The sequence below is a fragment of the Pipistrellus hanaki genome (genome assembly GCF_964339955.1).
Source record: "Pipistrellus hanaki genome assembly, chromosome: 16".
In the NCBI taxonomy this organism is placed as follows: Eukaryota; Metazoa; Chordata; class Mammalia; order Chiroptera; family Vespertilionidae; genus Pipistrellus; species Pipistrellus hanaki.
Window position 1 is genome coordinate 48,735,790 of NC_140518.1, and position 12,778 is coordinate 48,748,567.

General features: G+C 54.1%; 1 protein-coding gene across 2 annotated transcripts in view; it reads right to left on the reverse strand.

Annotated features, from left to right (window-relative positions):
* LRRC75A (leucine rich repeat containing 75A) overlaps positions 1-12,459 on the reverse strand; it is a 52,709-nt gene extending 40,250 nt beyond the window's left edge. Inside the window, exon 1 of one of the 2 annotated variants that reach the window (XM_084861531.1) lies at positions 12,103-12,446. In XM_084861531.1, the coding sequence (XP_084717657.1) occupies positions 12,103-12,351 (249 nt within the window). In that variant the 5' untranslated portion in view covers positions 12,352-12,446. Of the gene's footprint in view, positions 1-12,102 lie in introns of both variants that reach the window. The other variant, XM_084861532.1, reaches the window with a different exon arrangement.
* Between the last annotated feature and the right edge of the window lie 319 nt (positions 12,460-12,778).

The following is a 12,778-nucleotide window of genomic DNA, read 5'->3' on the forward strand; positions in this document are numbered from 1 at the left end:
TCGCAGGGCAGCTGGCGTGTGCTGTGTGCCCTGTACCTGTGAGTGTCCCCTCCCCCAACGCCGTCCCTACTGCCACGCTTCTGGCTTTCTGCCCAGCCCAGCCAGGCAATGGCAGAGCCGGAATCTGACCGGCCACGGCCGCTCTGCACGCACCACCCCCATCTACAGCACCAGCTGTGCCCTGATCCGTTCTAGAAAGAGCACCTGGCAGGCCCTCCACTCCCACTTCTTCCTGGTGCCATCCACCCGGCAGGCACCGGTGGCCGGGCGGGACCAGGCACTGCAGGCGCCGAAGCTCTGCCTGGACGGGCGGTCTGGGTCCCGGGGCAGGAGCACAAAGCCCGGGGAGATGAGCACTGAGTGACCTCGGAGCGGGGCCTGGGGGGGGCAGCCTCGCAGGAGGCGGAGGGAGAGGCTGCAGGCAGCAGGCCCAGGCGGCTCTCCCCCCGGACCCTGGGAGAGGCCCAGCTCCCAGGGCAGCGGGCCTCTGCAGTGGCCAGTGTGGGGGTGGGGGCACCCGCAGGGCTCTGGGGCTGCTTTCTTGCGGAAGCCTCCTCCCTGAGCCCTGGCTCTCGCACTGGCTGGGTCGAGGGAGTGACCTCACGGCACGGATGTGAAGCTGCTCAGAGCTGAAGAAACCACCAACCAACCGAGTGCGGGAGGAAGCGCCCCCTCTGGAAGACGGTGGACTGGCACCTGAGCGGCAGGGGGCTCAGTGGTCATCTCGTTTTTAGAGGGAAATGGGCCGGAGAAGGAAAGGAAGGGGCTGGGCGAGCTTGGGTCTGAGCTGGGACTAGAACTCATGGCTCCCGGCGAAGCCAGCCTCAGCCACAGCCACGGACGGGCCCCTGCTCTGGGCCGCACTCCGCTTGGCCACTAGCTCTGGCCTCCTGGGTCCGCAGGCCCCGCCACGAGGCAGGGAACAAGGATGCACGGTCTCCTGCCTGCTGCCCGCTGCCTCCAGCCCACACAGAGCTGGGGGAGCGGACACCATCATATTCGTGCTCATCGGTATTTCTCACTTTCCTATAATCATACAATGCTTTTTATTACAAAACCTGCCACTTTTTACTTAAGAAACATCCTGCCAATCTACCAAGACTATTTAAGGAGCAAAATAAACACAAGGACACGCGTCATGGACTAGAAAGCAGTGGGCGGGTGGGAAGGGTCCCAGTGCTTGCCCTGCACCCAGGGCCCCGAGCCAACAGCCGCACAACCAGGACGAGCAGGGACCTTCTCAACCCCTCCTCCCACTCCTCAGGGCCCCTCCTGCCCTCCTGCCCTGGAGGCCGGGGCACCCAATGCAGAGGGACAAGGGCCAAGATCCCGCAAACTAACAAGAGATGAAAAGTGCTTCTCATGCAGGCAAGGGAGAGAAAGGGAAATACACAGACACAAAGAGAAGGAGGGAGGCAGGAAGGCAGGCATGGCCATGGAGGGCCAAAAAGGGGCGGCGGGCAGCTCTGGAGGCGGGCACAGAACTCAGACCCAACGCGAGGCCGGCCGCCGCTGCGGGCAAACACGCTCGGCACCGCCCACCTGGCAGGCCAACTGGGTCCGTCCTGATGGAGAGAAGGTGGAAACATCCAAACGCCACATCCCTTGAGCAGCAGCCACTGGCAGGACTCCACATGGCTGCAGCAACCAGGAGTTTGAGCTAATAAAAGTTAAAAAAATAAAAATAAGAAGCTGGGAAAGGCTCCCAGAGAGCCACGTGGCACTGCTCAGGCCTGGCGGGGAGGTGGTGGGTTGACAGCAGGTCACACGCCAAGGTCACTGATCGCGTCGGAACAGCCAGCTCCCGGGTGAGTGAGTCAGGATACGGCGGGGCCCTCCTGCCCCTCATTCCCCCCGGTGAGTGCGATCTGAGAGCGATCGGAGCCAGACAGTGGAGGCGGAGCTTGGAGGGCACGTGTGCGCTGTTCTTCTCACAGGAAATGCGGGGCAGATGGCTGGCCCAGAGCCCCACCTCAGTACTGACCTCACCGAATGTTTTTTTTTAAACATATTTTTATTGATCTCAGAGAGGAAGGGAGAGGAAAATAAACACAATAATAAGAGAGAAACATCAATAATAAGAGAGAATCATTGATTGGCTGCCTCCTGCATGCCCCCTACTGGGGATCAAGCCAGCCACCTGGGAATGTGCCCTTGGCCGGAATGGAACCCGGGACCCTTCAGTCTGCAGGCCAATGCTCTAGCCACTGAGCCAAACCAACGAGGGCCCTCCTCAAATACTGATCCCACCTCTTGGGGATCCTGGTGGGGAAGCCAGAGAAAGACCCTACTCACCTGTATAACCTTCTGCAAAGAGGCCCTGCCTGCAGGAGGCGTGTGGGGTGCAGAGGAGCACCTGGAACCCTGAGAACGGAGGGGAGTGACTGTGGGTGCTGGAAGGACAGCCTGGTCTGGGGGAACACTAGGTACATCTGAGCAAGAGCCTGCTGGGCCCCGTGGGCTGAGAGCAGCAGTTCCTTCGGAAGCTTAAGGATTTCCTGAAAACCCGCTGTGCCCAGGACAGGTCTATGGCCTCTGCCTAGGAGAGTGTGCAGGGAGAAGGAACAGCATTAGGGGAGGAGCAGAGTGAGCGCCTGTGCTTCCAGGAGGGGCATGGAGTGTCCGTGGGCTCTGGAGAGAGCAGGTCTGGTCTTCGCTGAGGATGTGGGCATTTGCTTCAAAAGAGAAAGCCCCGCCCACCCAACCAGACCTGGAGTCAGGAGAGCAGGCCCAGCACCTGCCCTGAGGTCACGCCTGGCCGCACCAGGCTGTGTCCCTGGCCTTAGGAAGCAGTGAAGCAGGTCCCGGTACTGATTCCTTCTGCCTTTTTAGCATGGGGAGCGCCTGTGCCCAGCCCAGTCAGAGAGGTTTTGCCCTGGTGGGCATGCGTCAGTGGTTAGTGAGGGCAGGGAACCTTTTTTCTGCCAAGGACCACTTGGATACTTATAACATCATTCATGGGCAATACAAAATCATCAACTCAAAAATCAGCCTGCTCTATTTGGTCAAACATTTAGTTTACTCACCCCTAATGCCTTGGCAGGGCCAGACCAAATGATTTCGTGGCCTTAGACAGCCCTTGGGCCAATGTTCCCTACCGCTGGGTTAGAGCATCGCCCGTGCCCCAAAGGGTCACCAGTTCGATTCCGAGTCAAGGACATGTATCTCGGGTGCAGGTTTGATCCCAGCCCTGGTGGTCAGGCATGTCTCTCTCACATCGATGTTTCTCTCTCTCCCCCCACTCCTCCCTTCTTTCTACTCTCTTTAAAAATCAATAGAGCCCTATCCAGTTTGGCTCAGTGGATAGAGCACTGGTCTGTGAACTGAAGGGTCCCAGGTTTGATTCTGGTCAAGGGCACATGCCCGGTTGTGGGCTTGATCCTCAGTGTGGGGCATGCAGGAGGCAGCAATCAATCAATGATCACTGATGTTTCTATCTCGCTCTTCCTTTTCCTTCCTCTCTGAAATCAATAACAATATATATATTTAAAAAGTAGCCCTCAGAAGTTAGTCTCTATACTATTAAAGAAAATCAGTGGAAAAAATATCCTTGGGTGAGAATTAACAAAATAAATAAATAAATAAGTAAATAAAAACGTAAAAAGCAGGCTCCTCTTTGTGGCTGGAATGAACATGATTCAGCACAAGCAGCGGATCCGAGATGCAGAGGCCAGGCTCTCCCACAGGCTCCATCCCCTCCCGCCACTTTGGCGGAGATGCCCAACCACACCTGCCAGATGGGATCCCCGAGGTACCCACAGAGGCTGGGCACCATGCCACCCCTCTATCCAAGAATACCACCACCTGGCAGGCTGCCAGGAACAGCCAAGCCCCTCGGACCCTGCTCCCAGGAATCCTACCACACAGAAGGCAAACATGACAGCTGCCACGGCCTGGTGAACATGCCCCAGAGACACAGCTGTGGCCAGGGAGCCAAATGCTTTCTGAGGACACACCTGCACAGCTCGGACCCACTGAAGAATGTTACATGGGGAGAGGAACCAAGCTGGTGGCGTAGGTAACCACCAGAACTTGCTGCCTCCCACAAACACATAAAAATTACAACTAAAATACAGACAACCATCATCCAGAACTGCCTGAAATCTGGCTGAATGGAAGTCCTACAACTACAAAAGGAAAGAAGAAAGTACACTGAGACTGATGGGCGGGGCAGAGGCACAAAATGGGCTGGTCCGTGTCCAGTGAAAAACAGGAGGTCCCAGGGTTCCAGAGCTGGGAAGAGATGTCCCTGTAATTTCAGGCTGTAAAAACCAGCAGGGATTGTGGCTAGTGATAAGGAAGCCGTGCAGTCCCAGGTGATCCTCTTAAAGGGCCCATACACAAACTTACATGGTCCTGCTTCTTCTAAGCTCCAATGCCAGGCAGTGGCTTTGGGGGAATCCAGAGACACATGGGGAGAAACTGGACTGTGCCTGTCTAGAAACTTGGGGGCAGCTTTCTCCCAGACAAGGGTGCTCTCAGGGGTCACTGTCTCTGTGCTGGGACCTCCTCCATCACAGAGCTGAGTGGCAGCCATATCTGAGTTTCCATCAGCCTGGCCTACACTGTTCATTCCACCCTAATAATTCTCTGAGATCTACCCCTTGCCATTTGCAGCCCCACTCAAGCTGTTTGCAGCTGTTTTTTTCATATGAATAGCCTGTCCTGGCTCAGACTTCAGACTTTGCTAAAATCTCTCAAACAAGCAGCAGCTGGAGTCAGCATGCCCCAAATCTATCAATAAAAGGCCCAAGACCTGGAACTAGCACCAACCTGACTTACTTCACTATGGGGCCTCACCTGGGTACTCTTAGCACAGTGGTCGGCAAAATTATTAGTCAACAGAGCCAAATATCAACAGTACAATGATTGAAATTTATTTTGAGATCCAAAAACCAACTTCTGTGCCTGGGCCATGAAGTTTCAATCACACTGTACATGTGTGCCCGCCCGTGATATTTTGTAGAAGAGCCACACTCAAGGGACCAAAAAGCTGCATGTGGCTCATGAGCCGTGATTTGCTGACCACTGTCTTAGCCCAATACAACTTGCAGCCATCTTCAGATCTCTCTGTAGCCCTGTTGGGTAATTCCAGAGCCAGTGCACCAGGTGGACTGCTTCAGACCACCCCATAGAACTCTACACATCCACAAGCAACACACTCAAGGGGCAGACTCAGTAAGCACCAAAGCCCCACTGAAACAAGTCCTGCTCCTTAGGGGTGTCTCCTGCATAACAGCTCCTCCATTGTATATGCAGCTGGTCCTCACAGCCAATTGGTTTGGAGATCAATTCCTCCCAGTGAGGCCAACAGCAATCAAGGCTCAACCCTAAGACTGCACACAGCCCACACAGGGGCGCACTTAGAATGCCCAGCTCAGGTGATGGGGAGGCTGAGCCACTAGGCCACTCTACCAATTCCAGGAGACATAGCAGCTCCACTTAATACACAGAAAAAAAAAACAAAACAAAACAAAAAAACACAGGGTAGCAGCCAGCCAAAATGTGAAGACAAAGAAACATGTCACAAATGAAAGAAATGGAAACAAGCAAACTACTGAATACAGAGTTAAAAACAATGGTTATAGGTTACTCAAGGATCTTAATGAGTGCTTCAAGGAACTTCATGAGAACTTCAAGGTACTTAGTGAGACTTTCAAGGATCTTAGTGAGAATGTCAAAGACATGAGAAAGGACCAGTCAGAAATAAAGCATACACTAACTGAAATAAAGGATAACTAACAGGGATTCAATATTTTGAGAATCAAATCAATGATTGGAATATGAGGGAGCAAAAAACACAGAATGAGAACAGAAAAAAATAAGAAAATATGAAGATAGTGTAAGGAGCCTCTGAGACAACTTCAAATGTACCAGCATTTGCATCATGGGGTGCCAGAAGGAGAAGAGAAACAGAATAGAAAAATATTATTCAAAAATAGTATTGAAAACCTATTTGAAGAAATAATGACAGAAAACTTCCCCTACCTGGTGAAAGAAATAGATGTACAAGTCCAGGAAGTGCAGTGTCCTAAATAAGAGGAACTCAAAGAGGCACACACCAAGATACATCATACTGATTTCTCAACAGGAACTTTGCAGGCCAGAAGGGAGTGGCAAGAAATATTCAAAGTGATGAATAGGAAGGACCTACAGCCAAGATTACTCTACTCAGAAAAGCTATAATTTAGAATTAAAGGTCAGATAAAGGAGAATAAGAAGAATAAAAAAAAGAAGAGACTAAAAATATGAACAATAAGTATCTAACTATCTAACAATTGAATCTGAAAATCAAAATAAATGAACAAGAAGTCTAATGAACAAAATAAACTGATGAATAACAGAATTAGAGGCATGGAAACACAGAGGGAAGGAGAGAGGGGCTATGTAGAAAGAGATTAACCAAAGATCTTATATGCATACTAGTGGCCTGGTGCATGAATTCGTGCACACTGAAAGGAAATTAATTAGAAGAAATATTTTAATATCACTATTCGCCCTTTCTCTATAATAGAAGTGTCAACCAAATTCACGACAGACAATGACAGATGGAAGCACACGTGTGCAATTGGTACCAACAAGAGCTTTATATGTATCGACCTGCATGAGTCAACTTAGCCTGTTACAGATATAGAATAAACTTGCTTAATTAGACTTGCTTCTGATTTAGCTAAACTATTTCCTGCCGGTCTAGCACCCCAACTTCTCTTTCAGGTAATTGTCATCAACACAGCAGTAAATATCAACACAAAGCAGATTATTATTGTAGATCATGCAGGGAGAACAAAGGTAAAATATGTAATTGCAGCAGTGTTTGACTATATTCTGCACAGTGAGAAAAGCTGAAGTCATTTTCAAGGTCCACCATTCCTTATTTCTCTTCAGTCGGTTCAAGTTTCTAAGCTTTCTAAATCTCTGATTTCTGGCTAATGAAAAGAAAATAAGATTCCCCCGAGTCTCCGATCTACCTACTCTAGGACTTTTGTGAAGATCAAGTGAGATGAGGCATGGGAAAAGGCTTCACAGACATTTGGCTAAAATGTGAAATGTTTGCACCTGGCTATAAAGCAGGTCGTATTCCTGGGCTGAAGAAACTGCAAGGAGGCTAGTCGCTAGGGAGAGGAATCTGGCTGTTGCTACCTGACGTCGTTACCTGGATGGTTGGACACTTAACATATTAGCCTTTTATATATAATAGATATGCATTACCTATGGACATAGACAGTAGGGTGGTGAAGGCCTGGGGCAGGGCGGGAACTGCATGGAGGGGAGCAATGGGGGGAAAAAGAGGGACATCTGTAATACTTTCAACAATAAAGATTTTTTATTTTATTTTATTTATTTTATTTTTATTATTATTTTAAAAAATATATATTTTATTGATTTTGTACAGAGAGGAAGGGAGAGAGATAGAGAGTTAGAAACATCGATGAGAGAGCATCATCGATCAGCTGCCTCTTGCACACCCCCTACTGGGGATGTGCCCGCAACCAAGGTACATGCCCTTGCCCGGAATCGAACCCGGGACCCTTCAGTCCCCAAGCCGACGCTCTATCCATTGAGCCAAACCGGTTTCGGCAACAATAAAGATTTTTTTAAAAAAAGAATGTTACAGGCCTGTGGTGGTCAGTACCATGCCAGGGCCGAAGGTGGTGGCAGTGTCTCCTCTCAGGAAACATCAGATGACAAACAAAATGGGTACAAGGGGAAACTGTGCATGGTGATGAAATACCACCTACCCGAAACTGATCATTGTCTCACTAATAGAAAGATGTAGAAAGCTGGTCAATCTTGAAGCTCTGAAAGGTCAAAGCCAACCACTCCCTATCTAATTGAGACAATGGTATCTGAGGCAACTTCCCCATCAAATAATCATGTAAATCCTTACTGATGTGATAATTTGCCTATTACCCGCCTAAGGGCTATGGGTGTATCCCATAGTCTCAATAAAAGAAATAGCAAAGCCAGAGCCTAGTGGTAGTCCTCTCCCTAGAGGTGGGCTCCTGCCTGGCCCCCAATTCCCCAAATTAAATTTTTTCTAGTCTCTTGTCATTTGTGTGTGGCCTTCTCCAGAACTGGAACCCTGAACCACGCGGGACTTGAAAGGGGTTCCCACAACCACCCAGTGTGGGGTTCGACCCCACAACAGTAGGACCTAAATTACCTCTGCATCTCAGAACCACGGGCTGACACTGTCCAGGAAGATAGCCTTGGAAAGGTAAGGAACATTCAGCAGAAATCTGGAAACGCATTCCAGGTGAAGAAGGCTAAGATCACAGTCCAGGGTGGAGGCCTCCCTGCTGGTGTCTGGTGACCTTGCAGCCTATTCACCTACAGAGATTTTCATAGGTGGATGTCAGAGGGAAAAGGTGACTTTCGAGGCCATTCCACTAATCTGCCTCTGAGTAGGAAAGACCTACCCCACTTCCCGATGCCCAGGGAACCTCCAAGTGCCTGACCATTATGTAGCCACCCTGGGGAAGCAAGTTACCCTCGGTCCTGGGGTGGGCCTTCTTGTTTTGCATTAGCTGATGTGGTTCATGCTCCTACCTGTACAGTGAAGGCATTTCTGCCACCCTGGCCACAGTGGACTGAGTCCATGTCCAAGCACACCATTGGGCAGAGCCATACTGAGAGGCAGTGAAACAACCCAATCACACCCTCTATACAAGGAAGCAGGGAGGCTGGTGAACAGGCGGAAGTGAGTCACTTCAGCCTGTATCCTGGGACCCCCTTGTGCTGGTGCTATATGAAGCTAGCTAACACCCCAGTCTGGAAAATTGGGGACTCAGGAACTGGTGGGCTGACTAGATGACACCCCACCTTGCACATAGCCTGGCACTCACCCCCACTTCATGACTAAATGTTACTTCTTCTCCAGCGCTCCTTAGAGATGGCAATTCTGATCCCAAGACTCAGGGCAGGGCATATGGGGCAGGGTGAGGCCTGCGGACGGGTTCCAGGGAAGCGGGGGAGGGGTAATGGCCTCTTGTTCCCATGGTTGGCTTCTTTTATCCCCATGCGCACCTGCTCCAGACAGCTTCTGAATCTGCGTGAGCTGCGGATCCAGCCAGAGCCCTGGCCAGGCAGACGGAATCCCAAAGGTCCTCGAGCCTGGCCTGAGACAGGGGACGTTGCCCATGGCCTGGCCAGACCCAAATTAGGGCAGATTCTTCTGTTCCTTATCATCTTCGCTGGAAAAGCCTGCTTGATTTGCAAAGCCCTTTACAGCGTTTGCTCTGCTCAGAACCCCAGATACCCTTTGGGAAATGAGGAAACACAACTTGGGTTATCTGTGGGGTCCAAGGCCAAAGCAGACTGAGGACCAGAAGGCCTGCGCGGACTCTCAGCCGAGGCTCTCCCCATGATCACATTGCTCCTAAAGGGATGCACCACTGGCCGCAGCTCAGCACCGTTAACATTAAGTAAGGTCTCCTTCTATCTCTCCAGCGAGTGACAAGCACGGACAGTGCAGTCTCCAATCAGGGAACCTCACCCCAATCTTAGAGTCGAATGAGGGGCACTCAGAAGCAGCAGCATCTGCAGCCACCATGAAATGCCACACGTGGTCCCTCAGTCTGTTTCCATATACTGAGCCTGTAGCAAGTCACACAGCTTGGGGTGTGTGTGTGTGTGGGGGGGGGGTACCAGATTACAGCATATGCTGAACTTGGGGGTTGTGAACCCTCTGAAATTCTTGCTTTTGTGTGGGAAGAGTTTTTCATGATCTCAACAAGCTCAAGGACTTGAGGTTAAGATCACAGGGATTAAAGATCTCCAGTTGACCTCCAACCCCGGGGCCCGGCGCATACACAAATGCTGCAGTCAAACAGAGAAGGCTATCACACACAGGAGGAAGTGCCGTGCAAATGTGGAGGCTTGTGCTGTCCTGCTCTTCCTCCCTGCTCGCTCCTCAAGGCCCACGATGCTTCAACAACATCACGTGGGACTGAGCACCCTGAGCTCTGCTGTCTGCCCCCAGAGGCCCTGGTGTTTCTGTCTCAGCGACTGCTCGCCCCCTTTCTGAACATCACCACTTCCAGGTTGGAGAAGGAGACCAGAATGAGAAACACAATTTGGAAGAAAGGGCCACTTCGGCACACAGCACAGACCCAGCTCAACATTCCTTTAGACAGCCTCAGGGTCCTGGAAAAACTGCCTCCCTGATCCTGACAGACATATGGACCCTGGTGCTCCCCTCCCACCACTGCCTGGGTGCCTCACCTGTACCCTCCAGGCAACAGGGCAGCTCTCCGGCCCCCCAGGCACACCCATTGCTGGCTTGCAGAGGCCCACGGACCCTACCCACAGCTAAGGTTAAGGGAGTCGACCTGCCAAGAGCTGCAGGCAAGTCCTTCCACTGTCCTCACAAAAAAGAGGAGTCTGATTAGCCCCATCCTGCCCCCATCAGCTCTCCTAGGCCCGCCACTCAGAAGGGGGTCAGGACACCGACAAGACCAACATTTCTCAAAAAATACTCCCTGTCTCAAGGACCCTGTGGGGCCACAGGGACTTCTGTCCTCCGAAAGCCAGGGAGAAGGTCCGCTTCAGGATGTGGGGTCCTGCTCAGCCTCAGAGGGACCCCAGGTGCCTGACCCGTGACAGGCCCTCAAGAATGCTGACTTCACTTTGTTCTTTCCCCTCCAAGAAGAGCTGTGTGCACCCCTCCCATCAGCCCCTCCACTCTCCTGCTTCCCAGAAGCAGGCACCGCAGTGCTGGGGATAGCATGGGATCAGTAGCCTTCTTGCTATCTGGTGTGCAAATGGGATGTGATGGTCTGGAAAATCCATTATTCTGTTGGAAAGCAAGAGTTTCCACAAAGGCTTTGCATTGGTTTTCAATTGTTGAGACCAATAAATACACATAGGTGAAGTTAGTGATGGGTAATGTCATCTTTCTTTGATGAATCAATTCAGAGAAGGCTCATGAGCATCCTGGGGCATCTCAGGCCTCATTCTGTTTGGAAGAGTGAGGCCAAGAGCGGACCTCGTCCCTCCCTATCCCCTAGGTCTCTGCTTCTCTCTCCCAGCGCTGTGCACACCTTGGGAACACACACTCCGGGGGTTCCAGTGTGTCAGGTATAAGGGGGGAGGGGTCGCCACAAAATCAGCAGGGATGCACTTCTGAGTCGGTTGTAGAAACTCCTCCTAAGAAGGTGCCCATACATCCTATTTCATCGGCGATGGGGAAACTTCAGAAAGGCCACCCGAGACCTCCCTGTCCCATCGGCATGGACACCACCACTAGGAGGGTCAATCTAGCAAGAATATGAAGCCCGAACTCGCCCCCAAAGCTGAGTGAAGACACCCTCCTGCCTCTCTCCCACTCAACAAAATCCATGGACCAGGCCAGCCGGCTCTCAAAAGTAAGGAAGGAAAAGGAGTGGAAGAGAGGAGGGTGGTTGAGGGGGGTCAGAGAGGAACGGCCCTCAGGACAGCCCTTAAGTGGAGGGGACGCCAGACCGGCAGTCAGTCGCTAACCAGGGGCACAGGGACAGGCTGAGGGCAGAGCGCTGGCAGCTTCCAGGAAACCAATCCAACCCCCTCTCCCCTCCAGGGCTCAGCGGGGGCTGCCGGCTGAGCACCTGCCCAAGTTATTCAGCGGGAGGTAAACACCGTCTCCCACCTGAGGCGCAATACAGCATGCCTCCAGGTGGGCAGCCACACGGACTGGCATCTCACCAGCCCCGCGGCTGCGCCCTTGGATTCCCCAGAGGAGCTGGCAGTTACGCATTCCTTGAGGACCCTTGGCAGGGGGGACTGCCCGTGGGTAAAGAGGAAGAAAAGCGCCTTTGGCTAACCCAGGCCACCCTCCCCGCACCCCTTCCCACCAGCCTTCCCGGGAACCAGCCTCCCAGCCAGGGGAGGAGAGAAGCGCGGACATTATTTCAACAGGTCCCCCCGCAGCCCAGCCTCGCCTGGCCATCCTTCCTCCGCCCGATCCGGAGGCCTCAAATTCCGCGGGAGCCGGCGCTCACCTGCTGCCACCCCGGGCTCCGTACCCGCGGTCGGGGGCCCAGGGCGGTGCCCCTGGACGCTGCCCGGCCTCCCGGGAGGGGCGGGGCGCTCCCGCAGCTGCGCCCCCCGGCCCCGCGCGCTCACCTGGCGCAGGTGCTGCAGCAGCGACCCGGCCTCGTCCCGCCGGCCCTGGCGCACCATCCGCAGCAGCTCCTGGACCATGCCCACGCGCCGGTGGTAGGGGGGCAGCCCCGCGCCCGCGCCCGCGCGCCCCGCCTTGTCCCCGGCGCGCGGCAGCAGCGACGCCCAGAAGTCGGGCCGCTCGCGGCGAGCGGCGGGCGGCGCGCCGGGGGCTCTCTCCGCCGGGCCGCCCTTGGTCTGCCGGGTGCCCATCCCGCCGCATCCGCGCCGGCGGCCCGCCTCCCGGGCTGCAACTTTGGGGAAACTGTTGCGCGCGGGCGGGGCGGGGGCGGCGGCGGTCAGCGCTGCCCTCGCTCCGCCCTCCGCGCTCCCGGGCGCGCTCCCCGGCGCCCGCCGCCCCCGCCCCGGCCGCCCGGGGCGCGGCTCCGCTCCCGCCCCGCGCCCGCGCCGGCTCCGCGCCGCCGCGCCGCCCTTCCTCCTCTCCCCTCCCTCCCCGCCTCCTCCCTCGCTCCCTCTGCTTCCCTCCCCCGGGCTCCGGCTGGGGGCGGGCGGCTGCCCCCGCGGCGTCGGCCCGGGCACTCGGCCCCTTGCGGGAACCGCGCCGCGCCTCCCGGGGCGCCGTGGCGGGGAGGCTGCCGGCCGGTCAGGCCCCGGGAGCCATGGCTCTCGGTCCCACCGG